Source organism: Octopus bimaculoides, chromosome 1 (assembly GCF_046866305.1).
Source record: "Octopus bimaculoides isolate indiv1 chromosome 1, ASM4686630v1, whole genome shotgun sequence".
In the NCBI taxonomy this organism is placed as follows: Eukaryota; Metazoa; Mollusca; class Cephalopoda; order Octopoda; family Octopodidae; genus Octopus; species Octopus bimaculoides.
Genome location: NC_142928.1, coordinates 80,041,543 through 80,059,542, shown reverse-complemented (window position 1 = coordinate 80,059,542; position 18,000 = coordinate 80,041,543). Strand labels below are relative to the sequence as shown.

The 18,000-nt window shown below is 38.1% G+C and overlaps 1 protein-coding gene across 1 annotated transcript in view; it reads left to right on the top strand.

The window, feature by feature from the left end:
• LOC106867578 (arginase, hepatic) overlaps positions 1-18,000 on the top strand; it is a 94,251-nt gene that overhangs the window by 51,232 nt on the left and 25,019 nt on the right. The window contains exon 4 of the mRNA XM_014912489.3: positions 5,085-5,350. Within this exon, the coding sequence (XP_014767975.1) occupies positions 5,085-5,350 (266 nt within the window). The remainder of the gene's footprint in view (positions 1-5,084; positions 5,351-18,000) is intronic.

Here is an 18,000-nt window from a genome sequence, read left to right as displayed (position 1 = left end):
TTGTTGATCTCTTTTGCTGAACCACTGAGTTATGGGAACATAAACAAACCAACACCACTTGTCAGGCAGGAGCAGGACATATACGTGCTATGCAGTGGGACTGAACTCAAAACAACATGGTTGTGAAACAAGTTTCTTAACCATACAACCATGCCTGTATCTTCATCATCATCATCATCAACATTTAACATCTATTTTCCATGTTGGCCTGGGTTGGATGGCATGATAGTAACTGGCTGCAGCAGGTTCCTTAGTCTGTTTTGGCTTGGTTTCTACAGCTGGATGCCCTTCCTAATGCCAGCCACTCCTCAGAATGTACTGGGTGCTTTTTATGTGGCACCAGCACCAGTGCTTTTTACATGGCACCAGTGACCACTCCAATGTCTTTTATGTGGCACCTTGGTTTTTATGATCTTAATTCTGCTGTGGTGGGCAGGTCTTAAGTACAGCAACTGGCCACATATCTCGGCCCCCTGTCATCTCTTTCATAAGGTTCAGCATTTTGAGATTGACCTTCAATACTTTATCCCATGTCTTCCTGGGTCTCCCTCTTCCGCAACTACCCTTCACTTTAAGTGATTCGACAAGTAGGTGGTTCTATTGGTTGAATAACTGGAATTCTCATGACCAAGACCAACTCAAAATCATCACGCTTTCTCCTCATCGCAATTGATCTTGTTATCATCAATCCTAATGTTATCATATATCAATCCTAATGATATATGACATGCAATAGTTTTAGTTATGACCACTTAATTTATCAACTTCTTTTTTATTATCTTACTTCTGCTGCTGATATTTAAAGATCATAAACAAAATAAAGGATGTTTAAGCAACAACAATGAGTATATTTACCAATAAATCTCGATCTTTTAGAAAGCTGTTTTCTCTATCTCAAATGCGGTTATATTACAATGAATACTCATATGTGAAATTGCTTAAAACTACATATCTTTATTATTCATTTAAATTGTATTTGATAGCTAGCAATAAAAATGTACTATTTGTAAGCTATCCACACAAAAGTAGTGAATTTAACAGATTATAAGACTCTTGAAAGGAATTTTGATAATTCAGAATGATTTCTCAAACTGCTGCTACTTTTTTGAAAGACAGAAACTGTGTCATGTAATATACTATTCATGACAATATATATGTTTTTAAGACAGTAAGATAAAATTTGAGAGAGATTCAGGTACTATTTCTAGCATGTAAGTAACTTCTTGTTTCCTTCAGGCATGTTTAACCCTTTAGCATTTAAACCAGCCATATCCAGCCGAAATATTCTACATGTTTAATGTCCAAACTAGCCAGATCTAGCATCTCACACCTACCCTAGAATGTCATTTTGGACATAATCACATCATTGAAATCTCAAGGCTATAAAATAATGCTGTATAAATTCAAAACGATGTGAATAAATATGCATTACAGCTAACTGAGTAATCTGAACACAAAAGGATTAAAACTATGTAATGTATAAAAACAAAATGGTCTAAAATTATATGACTAAACAGCCAGGATGTTAAATACTAGAGATAACATCAAAACAACACACCAACTTCACATAGAGCAGAAATAGAACTCAGCACCAAGCAACTAAACAACAACAAAAAAAAGGTTAAAATAAACAATATAGATAAAGGGGAAAAATACAAACAAAAAAGAAAACAGGTAAACATTTCCATTCAATACAATCTATTTACTGCAAAATGCTATTGCTAAATAATAAATAACATCAATAACTACTTGTCTTAGAATTAGTCACTGGCAAACTCCTGTTACTGGCCCACAGACATGCAGTCACTTCTCTCTGGCTTTTTTACCACTACTGCAATGACTTCTGTCTCTCAGAGCTGGTTATTCTCATGCCACTTCTGCTTAGGCATTCTTGGTTGATTCATCTCTCCTCCTCTCACATCCCATATTTTGTCCCCTCTCACCCCACTGAACCTCACACTGACACCTATAGCCAATACTTCCCACTCAGAGACATTCTGGAATTTCATTCCTGCAGTTATCAACATTGTAACTGTTTAACGTGTTAGCATTTAAACCGGCCACATCCAACCCAAATGTTCTGCCTTGTTTTACATTCAAACCAGCCAGATCTGGCCTCTCACACCTGCCCTATAATGTTATTCTAAAAATAAACAATCACATCATTGCAATAAAGCTACAAGATAATGCATGATCAATTCAAAACAATATGAATAAATAAGCATTACATTTGGCAGAGAAGTATGAATGCGAAAGGGTTGAGTGAAATTTTAATGGCATCAATTTCACCAGTGTGAGAGGGTTTGTGGAAGTCATAGGAACTGTCTTTTTTTCTTCAATTAGCTAATAAAAAAAAGTTGTATATCTATACCCCAACAGTCAATAAATTTACCTTCAAACATTTCTTGAAAACTACCTCCCAAACTACACAAATAAGACAGAAACAGCAGATGCATGTCTTCCATCACCACAAACTTTCCACACATTAGAAAAGCAGCACTTAGGGTAGTGCTTCTCAACTATTTTTCACCTATGGACCTCCTTTGATATTTATTTTACTTGGATGGACCCTCCTAGCCGTTTGAGGTTTAAAAGACCAGATGATATTTCCATAATTAAACATTATTAGGAATTGTATAGAAAAAATTATTAAAATATTTTGGGAAAAGTAAAAGTATAAAAAGTTTATTGCAGATAAATCTTCACAACAAAATCTTATATGGACCCCCAAGGGTCATATGGACACTGGTTGAGAATCACTGACCTAGAGTCTAAAACACTCACCAACAGCTTCAACCACTCATTTCAACATCATCAAATCCCCAGAATCTGGAAGTTGGGAAAAATCATCACATTTAAAAAAAAACCAAAAAAAAAACCAAGAAAATTATAACTGAGGTGGCATTTCACGAACCCAGCATCTTCTGGTTCTCACCTCCAAAATTCTTGGAGAGATTTCTTCTAGACATCACCAACGCACATATTTCCATCTCTACCCTCACAAAATTGTTTCATCCCATTGCAAGCAACCACTTCACTACTTGTAAATTCCACACAAAAGCAAAATGTATGAGGGATCCAAACAGTTAAAAACCTCTCACATATTCTATCCTGAATACAACTGATATCACTGATATTTTGATTCAGTTTGCTACTGTCCATTCTAACCCAAAATATTATTTTCTACTTGAGACATAAAGGCCCTAAATTTTTGGGGAGGGGACAGTCGATTATATCGACCCCAGTACACAACTGGTACTTATCAACCCTGAAAGGATGAAAGGCAAAATCGACCTCAGCAGAATTTGAACTCAGAACGTAAAGACAGACGAAATACCACTAAGCATTTTACCAGGCATGCTAACATTTCTGCCAGCTCACCGCCTTCTAACCCAAAATCTTAATCGCCTTTAGAAACAACACAAAATGCTAGCTAACCAACAAGCTTTATGTAGTGTAGAACAACATATTTAGAATCTGCTGTTTCCAACTAGAATACTGCAAGGATTCATTATCCCACCAACATAGCTGCATGACTTTTCTACAATTAGAAAAAAGAAAGAGAGAGAGGGAGCGAGAGAAATAGAACCTCATGTAGACAGTATATTTGCTCTAAACTGCGTAAAGTACACCCAAATCCAGTCTCTGTTCTTATCAGCAACACCAGAGAGCATAAGATTATGTGATTTGAACTGACTATCAAACATAAAAGCATAAAATAAACTTGATCCAATGATTATGTCTCTTAACTTGCTAGTTATAGTAGCCAAATCTTCCTATTGGATAATTTAGTTCTTATGATACTATATCTGTAAAAGATGGGATTGTGACAACTGAAACATCTTTAATTATAAGCTTGCTTGGTTAGAACTAGCCCTGGAGCTAAACAACACCACATAGAGAAGAGAAAAAACATAAATTGTATATAATTTTTCAGTTTGTGTGACTTCTATAAAAGATATGGTGACACATAAATATAGATCATACAGATGGTGCTTTTGATCAACAGATAAAAGCAACGTTAACATAAAAACAAATATCATGGATTGCATTAGTCATGCTGAGACCTAATTTTTTCACCATAATTACATAAAGAAACATTGCACAGGCACCCTCTATGCTGAATAACAAAAATACATACAAAGAAAAACCACTTGGACATGTGAGGAGTGCTATTTGTTGCAGTAGCAAGCTTCAACCCTCACTGTCCCTGCTACTCTAGTCACAATCACTCCAAACACCCAAACACATCTGCAACATCAACGAGGTAATATGCGAGCTAGATATAGCAGCTAAATTTCTCTCAAATTGTATGCTATCATCCTTAGAAAAGAAAGACCCATTAGATTATGTAGACCTTGATAACATTATAGCTGAAGGAAAAACAATGATAAAAGCTAAAATGCTTATGATTATAGATGTACTCAGATCTGACTTAAAGTTGCTAAAACCCCACAGAAAACCCTTAACTCTAATATTACTCTAAAAACACTCTACTGCCTACCCAGTCCTTACAAACATTGCCCCACTCCATTCAATAGACCCAAACATGCTGTAACAATATACACACACCACCAATAAGTTCAGAATAATACCTTCACATTCTGGTAGTGTCCATTTTGCCTACCTCCTCTGCTATAGTGGACATCAGGATCTTCAAGCATACAAAACTAAATTGGATAGTGAAATTATTATATTTCCAAATTTTCAGTGTTGCATATATTAAACCACTGCATGTTGGAATGTGCAGTATGATCCTTCAGAAAGACAGAGGCTAGTATAATGGATTTCATCTTGTTATTTGTCTGATCATGTACATGCCATGTGCCTGCTTAATTGAGAGTGGCTATATCACATGTAGATATTTTGAAAATGGCCTTAATCAAACTCATTTTACATGCAGAAATATTCTTGGAGTCTGATAGTAAATCCTTGTTAGTAGTCAGTCTTGCTATCACTATAGTTTAAACTTTTTTTCTGCTTGTTCTCTTTCTCTCTCTTATCCATATCATATTTTTATTTGGTTGCACAGAGTCCTTTTGTTTGCATGTTTTTTGTCAGTATGATACTTATTTCTTGTATAGATATCCAACGCTGTAAAGAAAGTGATCCAGGCTGGAGAAATATGCCTCACATTGGGAGGTGACCACAGTCTTACGACTGGGGCTCTTCATGGTCATGTCCAGGTGCAACCTGATCTTGTCATTGTGTGGATAGATGCCCACGCTGACATTAATCCACCTACAGCATCATTAACAGGTCACATGCATGGAATGCCACTGTCATTTCTGATAAAAGAAGTACAACCATATATGAATGATGTCGGACCCTTTGACTGGGTTGAGCCATGGTAAGCAAAAAATAACCTTTTATTCAAAGCCCTCAGAAAAATTTAACTTCAGCTACAATTTAAAACTATTTTAATATTTCTCCTTCTTGCTAATGAAATAATACCATTGATCAATGTTTAAATACTAGTAAATAGTGGACTATTGTTAATAGAGGATGTGATTTATTTTTGAAATGCTTTTTATCTATGTTTATTAAAAAAATGACGAAATTTTCTCAAGGATACCCTCTACATGAAGAATATATTTAACCCTTTTGTTACCATATTTCTGTTGAGATGCTATGTGTTTCTTTCACTTAATCTTAAATATAACGAAGAATTTAGTGAAATAACTTTATTATCATTAAGCTAGTGTTAGGAATATAAATTGTGATGTTTGGTGGAAGATTTTAATTCAGAACTTTTGAAAACAAGACATTTGTACTACAGAGCCAGAGGCGGTTTCAGCCGGGTTGGTATCAAAAGGGTTAAGTGTGTGTTTGTGTAGTAGTAACATAACGAATCGAGAGCATAGAGTGGAGGGTGAATCTGACCTTTAGTAGGTATGGTGACAATTGTGGGCACATTTTGATCTTATTAGACCTCTGCAAAGCGTAAACTTATTTGCACTTACTAGACCTTAAAATGACTGAGAATGTATGTGATTTTAATAAAGAATGGTCAATTTTAAAAGAGTGAAATAGTTTGCTTGAAGCATTGTAGAATACTTAGAAAATCAATGTTATAGAAGACCATAGCACAACAGCTTGGACATAAATATCAATATTACACAAAATGATTTGCCATGGCAACCTAATGGACACATTTATATATATATATATATATTCTTTTACTTGTTTCAGTCATTTGACTGCAGCCATTTTGGAGAACCACCTCTTAGTTGAATAAATTAACCCCAGGAGTTATTCTTTGTAAGCCTAGTACTTATTCTATTGACCTCTTTTGCCAAACCACTAAGTTATGGGGATGTAAACACACCAACATCAGTTGTCAAGTGATAGTGGAGGGAGGACAAACACAGACAAACAAATACATATACACACATATATATATAACAGGCTTCTTTCAGTTTCTGTCTACCAAATCCACTCACAAGGCTTTGATTGGCTCGAGGCTATAGTAGAAGACACTTGCCCATGCAGTGGGACTGAACCTGGAACCATGTGGTTGGGAATCAAACTTCTTACCACACAGCCCTCTCTCTTGATCTCTTAATACCTTTGTAAAAGGATTTTTACTTGAAATCAGTGTCAGGTAACATTTCAATATCTATATTAGAGCTATTTTTTCGTATTTGACATTTGATCTGCATTGCTTTAGCCTTCTATAATTCCCTGATTTTCTTTGTCAATTTTAATTTTGGAATGTCTTCAACAAGAATTATCATTAACGTTAATGCTTTTCCTTTTCATTACAAGCTGAAATTTTAATTAGTTAAAAATGCTCTGGGGCTCACTTCATTATGTCGAGTAGCACCGACTTGACTATGTTTATAAATATGGATATATTTATAAATAGTTTTATTTTAATCTTTTTAGCTGGGGTTTTTTAAAAAGAATTTTAAAAATTTATTTTAGATATTTTTAAGATATGTATATATACAGTAGTTTTTGAAGTACAAACATGTCTTCTTGTAGAGGTAAGTGTTATAGGATTTGTTGGAATTAGGGATCACTTGAGGCTCAGAAGTCTCAAACACTGCAAAGAACAGAAAAGATGTTGCTAGAAAATTGTCAGAAACCACTGGGTAAGCAAGTCATTACATCTGGCTCATGAGAAAGGACAAGTGGTACAGCAAGAATTATCGTTGAGGATGGTAGAAACATCTGGCCCAGAGTCGCATCTCAGATTCAACAAAGCTTGTGCTGTTGAGAGGAAGTTTTGTTGTCTGTATCGGTGGGTGGTTCTGGGCAGCTCTGGTGTCACTGTGGAAGGGGCCAAAATACCTACTGAGCTACTTCACTACCTGGTGAGACATCAACTCCTGCATTTGGAGACAGAGTATAGCAGCACCCTCAGTAAACAAGTTCTAAATATTTAATCTTCGAAATATTTTGCTTAAACTATTCAACAATAAAAACAATTCAAGAAACTATACAATAAAGAAAAATTTATATCAACTTAAAGAAACATGTAATTCCTCTAATCTCTCAGGTTGTTCATTTTAATCCAGATCTGCAGCTGGCTTGTTATTTGTATTGCATTATCAAATTTTTATTTTCTCTGGATTAAGTTCAACAACTTTATTGTTCAGCAGCTTATTTTGAAGATATTTTTTATTCTTTTGCTGGATTCTGGCTTTGGGCTATGACCTTGAAGGGGCACTGCCTTCAAGTTTTTTAGTCAATTATATTGAAACCATAGCTTTTTTATTGATACTTTGAGAGAACAAAAGACAAAGTTGATTAGGGTTGTTTTTTTTTTTGTTCACATTATTATGTCAGCGTCTCTCATATATAAAGTGTAGACATGACTGTGTGGTTAAGAAGTTTGCTGTGGAACTGTAGTTCTGGGTCCATCCCATATATATATGTGTGTGTATGTGGCCAATACACAGGAGCAATAAACACTGAAGATGTACAGAAAACATATTCCATCACACGCCAGGGGAAAAAACTAGAAGTAGTTGATAGCTTCCGCTATCTAGGCGACCAAGTCTGTAGTGAGGGTGGTCGCTCTGAGAGTGTAGCAGCTGGAATAAGAATAGCCTAGGCAAAGTTCAGGGAGCTCCTATCTCTGCTGGCAACTAAGGGCCTCTCGCTCAGGATGAAAGGTAGACTGTATGATGCATGTGTACAAACAGCCATGCTACATGGCAGTGAAACATGGGCTATGACTGCTGAGGACATACATAAGCTTGAAAGAAATGAAGCTAGCATGATCCACTGGATGTGTAATATCTGTGTGCATACACAACAGAGTGTAAGCACCCTGAGAGAAAAGTTGGACATACGCTTCAGATGTGGTGTGTAAGAGAGACGACTGTGCTGGTATGGTCATGTCTTACATATGGATGAAGACAGCTGTGTGAGGAAGTGCCGTTCCCTAACTGTGGAAGGAACCTGTGGAAGAGGTAAACCCAAGAAGATATGAGATGAGGTGGTGAAACATGACCTTTGAACATTGGGCCTCATAGAAGCAATGACTGGAGACCGAGACCGTTAGAGATGGGCTGTGACTGAGAGGACTCGACAACTAAAGTGAGATGGCAACGATGGCTGATGCCAGTGTTGCATGTCCAACCCATTTAAGAGTAACCTTGATGCGTTGGGTGATATATGCTTGAGAAGATCTTTTGAGTCAAGTAAAACCAAAATTGTAGCTGTGGCCAATGTCCCTTGACTGGCTCCTGTGCCAGTGGAATGTAAAAAGCACCATCCAAATATGGTTGATGCCAGGTCTGCCTGACTGGCTCCCGTGCCTGTGGCATGTAAAAAGCACCATCCAAACATGGTCAATGCCAGTACCCACTGACTGGCTCCCATGCCGGTGGCATGTAAAAAGTACTATCTGAACATGATCGATGCCAGGCCTGTCTGACTGGCTCCTGTGCCAGTGGCATGTAAAAAGCACCCACTACACTCTCTGAGTGGTTGGCGTTAGGAAGGGCATCTAGCTGTAGAAACATTGCTGGATCAGATTGGAGCCAGATGCAGCCACTGGCTCTCCAGACTTCAGTCAAACCGTCCAACCCATGCCAACATGGAAAACAGTCATTAAACGATGATGATGATGATATATCTATACATATATATAATATAGGCACAGGCATGGATGTGTGGTAAGAAGCTTGCTTCCTAACCAAGTTCTGGGTCCAGTCCCACTGCGTGTACCTTGGATAAGTGTCTTCTACTATAGCTCGGGCCGACCAAAGCCTTGTGAGTGAATTTCGTAGACGGAAACTGAAAGAAGACTGTCGTATGTGTGTGTGTGTGTGTGTGTGTGTATTCATGTGTCTGTGTTTGTCCCCCCAGCCACCATCTCTTGACAACCAATGCTGGTGTATTTATGTCCCCGTAACTTAGCGGTTCAGCAAAAGAGATCAATAGAACAAGTTCTAGGCTTATAAAGAATAAGTCCTGGGGTCGATTTCTTCAACTAAAAACCCTTCAAGGCAATGCGCCAGCACGGCAGAAGTCAAATTACTAAAACAAATAAAAAATAAAAGAATGTTTGTGTGTGTGTCTGTTGTATCTAAACAGATATCTATTTATTCAGGAATCTGGGAGAGAAATACTAACTGTTCATAACAGACTAAAGTAAACTTACGTTGTGGTACCAAATTTCTTCAGTTTTGAGAAAGCTTGTGCTAGTACTTATTAAATATTGTGAATTATAATCAGAATGACACTATAATCTAATCCCTCCCTCCCTCCCTCTCTCCTCTCTCTGTCTCTCTTCTTCACTCACTCACTTTAGTTATTACAAATATTTCTGTATTCCATATCATGGAGACATCTGTTACAGCAGATTGGTTTTGGTGTCAGCTTTGTAACTTTGGTTACAAATGTTTGGCACATGGGTTGTGTTTTGTATTCTACTACAGGAATTATTCTTTATATAATTTATGATTTCTGTAAGTTAAGAGTATCTTGCAATGGGAATCTTTTGCATGCTTGAAAAGCCTGCTAGAAATACTTGACAGCTTCTGTTGTCTGAGTTACATAATCAGGAGTGAAGGTGGGTTTTCTGAAAGCATAATTATCAGAGCAAAAACAGAGTAGAAAAAGTTCAGAGAAGAAATACTTCTGCTAAAAGTAAAAGATTCTCTGAGTGGAAACTAGATTGTGTGGGCTTATATTCGAAGTGCAATGGTGCATAATATTGAGGCATAAGTATTGTGTACTGGGGATATGTGAAGGCTGTAAAGAAATAAAGTGAACATTCTCTGCTGGATGTGTAATGTTTGTGTGAATGACCAGCAGAGCACAAATGAGCTGAGAGAAAAACAGGATATAAATGGAATCAGTTGCAGTGTGCAAAAGCAAAGACTGTGTGTAAAGGAGGGTTGTGAAGGTTGGGTAAAGAAGAGCCTGTTGATCTAAAATGAAGAAACTTGTAGAAGAGGAAAACTAAGGATAACATGGGGGAAAAAGTGATTAGTCTCAAGGTTAATCTCAAGAGGCTAAACTTCCTGACAAAGATGACCAGGGATTGTGGTGAGGAACTCTGCTAATTAGAAAACCTATTGCTGTGTGGTAAGAATCTTGCTTTCCAGCCACATGGTTGCAGATTCAGTCCCACTACATGGCATCTTGTGCAAATGTCATCTGTTATATAGCCTTGGCCCAATCAAAGCCCTGTGAGCAGGTTTGGTAAATGGAAACTGAAAGAAGCCCATCAGATATGTGTCTGTGTTTGTCCCCCACTGCTGCCTAACAACCCATGTTGGCATGTATATCTCCCTGTAACTTAGCTGTTCAACAAAAGAGACTGATACAATAAGTATCGGGCTTTGAAAAAAAAAAGTACTGAGCTTGATGCATTTCATTAAAATTCTCCAAGGTGGTGCTCCAGCATGGTCGCAGTCTAAATGACTGAAACAAGTAAAAGGTGGCGGCGGCGGCGGTGTTGCTGCTGTTGTTGTTGTTGTTGTTGACAACATGAAATATATGTAGTAGTTTCCGCACATATTTCAATTCATGACATAATTAATGAGATGGAATTTGTGATGTCAATATGTATTAAAATGAAGAAGAGTTTTCTTAAAGGTTTAAATCAGACATTTTTATCGAAGTCATCTGAACTGCTGCAAAAGCATTTTTAAGGCCCCATGCTGAGGTTCATATGGTGACATTTTTCTTAGAATCCTTTTATCAGCCATTATGATTTTTTTTTTTTTTATCACGTATCTTTTGAAGAGGTGTAATGAGTATCAATACACTTAGATTTTGTCCAAAATTCAATTTTAGATTCTTTTTCTGTTAGTATTTTTGTAGGAATATATATATATTGATTACTTGGTTCACAGACATATATCATATGATTCCTTTATCCTCCTTGAATTTTTTTTTTCTGAGATATACTAGATATTCTATTAATGCCACTGTTGTTTGGTATTGGCACTTGGTTATAGAAAGATAGGTGAAACACTCTAGAGTCAACAAGAAATGCAAAAGAGAATCCTAAAGTTGAAAGATGGATAGCAAAAATCTATTAAGTAGTTCAGAATAGCATGTCATATTTACAAAACATAGTGTTAATATGTCTTATTGTCTTTTGTATGATAATCGCTTTGACTAAGAAGCTCTTTACATTTAATACAAGGATCAGTTGAAGTAACAGATTGTTCAGGTAAATGTTGGAACTAATAGCGTGACTTCTACTGACAGAGACATCTAGTAGATAACAACAAATAAAATGATGTCATGTTTTGAATTGTCCACAGGAAGATGACCTGACAAAAGTCAAGACAAAGATAACACTCTCCTTCCCCCTCACCCATTTAATCTTATTATTCAATAGCAGTGATTCCCTACATAGGGCATATGTCCCATCAGTGGGGCCTGGGAAAATTGTGTTGGAGAGTGAGATCCCCAATTTTTTTTTAGTGGGTCATGGAATTGTGAAAATCTTTTTATTACGGCAAACATACTACACCTATATTCAGCCTAGTCAAATCAATCCCTCCAGCCAAGCATACTGTTTGTCACAGTACAGCATTATCCTAATGTCTTAGTGTGGATATTTTTTAAAGAAAGTATATAATTGTGAAATATTAAAAAAATAAGTTGGTTTTTTTTCCCAACCACCAGTGGCCGGTGGGGGAGGGGTACATTTTTCTGGAAAGTTATTGTGGGACTTGAGGAAAATAGGTTGGGAAACACTGTTCTACAGCTTGTGGATTTGATGCTAAGCCCTACTGTCACCAGATAATGCTGGCAGTCTGTACCATCATAAATACTACTACCACCACCATCATCATCAACATCAATGGAGTACTAAGACTTCTTAGGCTGAGTATCTGAAATTTCATTGTAGCACTGTGAAGGAATATTTAAAGATGTTCTGATTTGAAATTCCAGTATTTTAGATTTGAACTACCTGCAATGGTAAGATATCCACATTCAAGGAATAATGTATTGGTATAGAAAAATGGCCATTTTCTTCTTGGATATATGTGCTGCTATAATTATGTTCCTATTGTAATTGTAATGATTAATTCTCAAGGAGACTGATAATTATTACTAATTTGAACTATCATTCAGAAAATAAATGACTTCAATAACTATTGAAGACCTACCCCCACCTCACTCCAAATTTTGGTCACTGTATTCCATGTAATAACATGCATACATATATGTGTGTATTTTTATATGCATATATACATATGTGTACATACACACGTGTGTGTGTGTGTGTGTATGTATGTATGTATGTATGAATGTGTGCATATATGTATATATATATATATATATATTATTTTGTTTAAAAGAGTTCCAACACTGTCTGTTTTTTATGTTTTATTTATATTCCTGCAGAACTAATGTGGGGTATAGAATATGGAATATACAATATATAATATAATATACAATATACAATATAAAATAAAATAAAATAAAAATGGATGGCACCATGAAAGAAAGTATTGAATGTAGATGAAATATTGAGTGTTCAATATAAAGGATCAAATATATAAATATATAAATATAAATATATAAAGGCGACTTGAGTTTCAGGGCTATTTCTCTTCGTCATGGCCGGTATGACAGACTTTAACAGACTGTTAAAGTCTGTCATACCGGCCATGACGAAGGGAAATAGCCCTGAAACTCGAGTCGCCTTTATATATATATATTTATATTTATATATTTATATATTTGATCCTTTATATTGAACACTCAATATTTCATCTACATTCAATACTTTCTTTCATGGTGCCATCCATTTTTATTTTATTTTATTTTATATTGTATATTGTCAGCCTATGCACCTCAACCTGGGCTACCAGATGGTCTGAAAGACCAATTCTATGACACCCTCTTGCAAACTACCTCGTCGACGAGTGACAGGGACCTTCTCTTTGTGGCTGGAGACTTCAACGGTCATGTCGGACGTCGTGCTGGGGGCTTCCATGGCATACATGGAGGCTATGGCTTCGGTTCCCGCAACGAGGAGGGAACCAGACTGCTGGAGTTCTGTGATGCAACCAATCTTATGGTCTGCAATACCAACTTCAGGAAACCTGCCAGTCACCTAGTCACCTACCGCTCCGGCAGACACTCTAGCCAAATCGACTACATCCTCGCCAGAAATAGGGAAAGAGGGCGGCTTATAAATGCCAAAACCTACCCTGGCGAAGAATGTACCCCACAACATAGATTAGTAGTTAGCGACTTTGGGATCAAGGCAAAATGGGTGCCCAGAATTAGACAGGCTTGGAGAAGAAGGGTGTGGAAGCTTAAAGACCCTGCAAACGGACAGAGACTTAGAGACAAGTTACTTGAAGCATTTAACGAAATAGAAGGGGATATAGCATCATACAACGTGGAAGACAATTGGAGATTTCTGCGGGACAACCTGTTGAAAGCCACCGACCAGATTTGTGGGTGGTGTAAGGTCCCCTCCCAACCCAGAGTAACGTGGTGGTGGAACAAGGAGGTAGACAGGGCTATTAGACAAAAGAAACAAGCTTGGAAGGACTGGAAGAACGGTGGTAGCAGGGAATTGTACCAATGTGCCAGAAGGGAGGCTAGGCGACAGGTTTATTTAGCCAGAGGGGAAGCAGATAAGGAAAGATTTGCCAATGTCCTGCGCCGTGAGGACCAAAGACTCGAGGTATTTCGGGTTGCAAGACAGTGTAGGAGAGAGAATAGTGATGTTGTAGGAGAGAAATGTGTTCGCATGGATGATGGTACGCTTGCATTAAATGAGGATGCAAAGAAAGAGGTCTGGAGATGCCACTACGATAGATTGCTTAATAAAGAGAATGAATGGGAGAAAGAGAGCCTGCCTTATGTCGACCCAATAGAGGGACCAGCTATCCGAGTTGATAGTACCAGGGTAGATAAAGCAATTAAGAGTATGAAGACCGGGAAAGCCCCCGCCCCATCAGGAATCACTGCAGAGATGCTCAAAATATCTGGCAGTGTTGGCTATAGCCTAGTCACCCGTATTACGAACCAGGTGATACACGAAGGAGTCATACCCTATGACTGGTGTAGCAGCATCATAGTCAACTGCTACAAAGGTAAAGGGGACGCTTTAGATACAAATAATTACAGAGGCATCAAGCTGTTAGATCAGGTTATGAAAGTTACAGAGAGGGTCATAGCCCAACTAATTAGGGAGCGAATCAATTTAGATGAGATGCAGTTTGGGTTCGTGCCAGGTAAAAGCACTACTGATGCCTTATTTCTAGTGAGACAGTTGCAAGAGAAATACCTAGCCAAGGATAAACCTCTGTACCTGGCTTTCGTTGACATGGAGAAAGCCTTTGACAGGGTCCCCCGATCCCTTATCTGGTGGTCAATGAGGAAACTTGGGATAGAAGAATGGCTAGTGAGAGCTGTGCGAGCCATGTACAGAGATGCGGCCAGTAAGGTGAGGGTTGGAAATGAGTACAGCAATGAATTCCGGGTAGAGGTAGGGGTCCACCAAGGTTCCGTCCTCAGCCCCCTATTATTTACCATAGTCCTCCAGGCAATCACAGAGGAGTTCAAGACAGGTTGCCCCTGGGAGCTCCTCTATGCTGATGACCTTGCCCTAATTGCGGAGTCACTATCAGAACTAGAGGAGAAGTTTCAGGTGTGGAAGCAAGGTCTAGAATTGAAGGGCCTTAGAGTCAACCTAGCTAAAACCAAAATCCTAATAAGTAGGAAGGTAGATAAAACACAAACCCCTTCAGGTAGATGGCCCTGCTCAGTATGTAGAAAAGGAGTAGGTAGTAACTCTATAAGATGTACCCGGTGCAAGCTATGGACACATAAGAGGTGCAGCAACATCAAAGGCAGGTTAACTAGCAAGTTAGTTTTTGTTTGTGGCAGATGTTCAGGTGCAATAAAGACTGCAAACAAACAGGAAACAACTTCTATCTCATTCCAGGGTGAAAAACTAGAGGTAGTCGATAGCTTCCGCTATCTGGGCGACCAAGTTAGTAGTGGGGGTGGGTGCGCTGAAAGTGTAGCTGCTAGAATAAGAATAGCCTGGGCAAAGTTTAGAGAGCTCTTACCCCTGCTGGCGACAAAGGGACTCTCACTCAGAGTAAAAGGCAGACTGTATGATGCATGCGTACGAACAACCATGCTACATGGCAGTGAAACATGGGCTGTAACTGCTGAGGACATACGTAAGCTCGCAAGGAATGAAGCCAGTATGCTCCGTTGGATGTGTAATGTCAATGTGAATACCCGTCAGAGTGTAAGTATCTTGAGAGAAAAGCTGAACATTAGAAGCATCAGTTGTGGCGTGCAAGAGAGACGATTGCGCTGGTATGGACATGTGGTGAGAATGGAGGAGGATAGCTGCGTGAAAAAGTGCCACACCCTAACAGTTGAGGGAACCCGTGGAAGAGGTAGGCCCAGGAAGACCTGGGCTGAGGTGGTGAGGCAAGACCTTCGTACATTGGGCCTCACCGAGGCGATGACTACGGACCGAGACCTTTGGAAATGGGCTGTGCGTGAGAAGACCCGGCAAGCCAAGTAAGATCGTTGCCAGTGCCCCTGGACTGGTTCTTGTGCGGGTGGCACATGAGATGCACCATTTTGAGCGTGGCCGTTGCCAGTACCGCCTGACTGGCTCCTGTAGGATTTTCGAGCGAGATCGTTGCCAGTGCCCCTGGACTGGCTTGTGCGGGTGGCACATAAAAGACACCATTTCGAGCGTGGCCGTTTTCGTGCGGGTGACACGTAAAAGCACCCACTACACTCTCTGAGTGGTTGGCGTTAGGAAGGGCATCCAGCTGTAGAAACTCTGCCAAATCAGACTGGAGCCTGGTGTTGCCATCCGGTTTCACCAGTCCTCAGTCAAATCGTCCAACCCATGCTAGCATGGAAAGCGGACGTTAAACGATGATGATGATGATTATATCATATATTGTATATTCCATATTCTATACCCCACATTAGTTCTGCAGGAATATAAATAAAACATAAAAAACTGACAGTGTTGGAACTCCTTTAAACAAAATAATATATTCCTCTATACACAATCATACAAAAAAACCACCTTTTTTGTATTTATTTTTACTCGCATATATATATATATATATATATAAAATTTACATATACATATGTACATGTTTTCAGATTATTTGTTATTGTTTACACTTACAAAATGCCTTTTTCTTCGTTGCAGAATATTATCTACTTATTTCCATAGTGAAACTTGATATTATTAGGCATTATTTTTAGACAGATCTATTGTTTATTGAGGAGTTAGTACAACTGAAGTATATGTTTGTCAAGAGAAAGGTTATACAAATATTATTATTTTTCAATGAGAAAACAAACCATTAACCTCATCATACACAGAATATATTTTATTTTTTTAAATACTTATCAATGTTATATTCACCACTTTAAGGTTATATTGAATCAGTGTTAAAATTCTCACTGCATTCCATTGAATCAAGTTACCTTACATAATTACTAAGTTATCTTGCTAGTATACAGAGAGAATATCTATTGTGTTTGTACCTGAGTAATTATAGATGCTGTTCATTCAAAAAGAATTGCGTTTCTCGAGAGAACGTTCCTTGACACCAGTTACTACCATTAATGCACCAACACAATAAAACAGAAACTATCATTGCATCCATTAGTATTTTGGAATTTTGCTAATGTCATAGTTTTGTTTATAGTGTGGAGGATCTGACTCAGAACTATTCCAAATTAGAACTCTGCCAAGCATTAAGATATTTCGATCTTTTACATTCAGTAGAATATATACTAGTATTCTAATAGTATTTCATGAATTGGTGCAAGGGTAGCTGTGTGGTTAAGAAACTTGCTTCCCAAATATGTGGTCTTGAGTTTAGTCTCACTGCATGGTTCCTTGGATAAATGTCTTCTAGTATAGAAGCCTTTGGGCTGACCAAAGGCTTAAAGGTGGGTTTGGTTAATGGAAACTGAAGCTCATCATGTGTGTGTATGTGTGTGTGTTTTATCTTGACATCATTTGATGTCAAGGTCATAAACAAGTTTGTTTGTTTACAATCTTCAGTGAAAAGCATGTCTGGCCATGGAAAATATCATCTTGCTTGTAAACAGGTGAGGGTTGGTGACAGGTAGGGGATCCAACTGTAAATCTGCCTCAACAAGTTATGTCTGGTTCATGCAAGCATGGAAAAGGGAACATTAAATGATGATGATGATGATGATGATGAATGAGATGTAATTGAAATTTTTAATCTTTCTTAAATGTTAAGACAAAACATTACACTGCTTCTGGTTCTGAGGGTCCAGTGAAGGAGTTCAGGTGTTTTAGGGAGTGTGAAATTATCCTTTTCATTCAACTATTACTCCCAGGTCTGCTCAGGGTGGAAGTACCTGTCAAGGGCTCCAATTGTGGATCATATACCTGAAGATGGTCATACAAGACTTGGAGGAGGGTCGACCCCTTAGACATATGTCATGTAGGTCTACTGGTGTGTAGGCATGCCCTGATGTCATGTGAATCGCTCCTCCTTCCTAAAAGTTAAATAAGGCTCT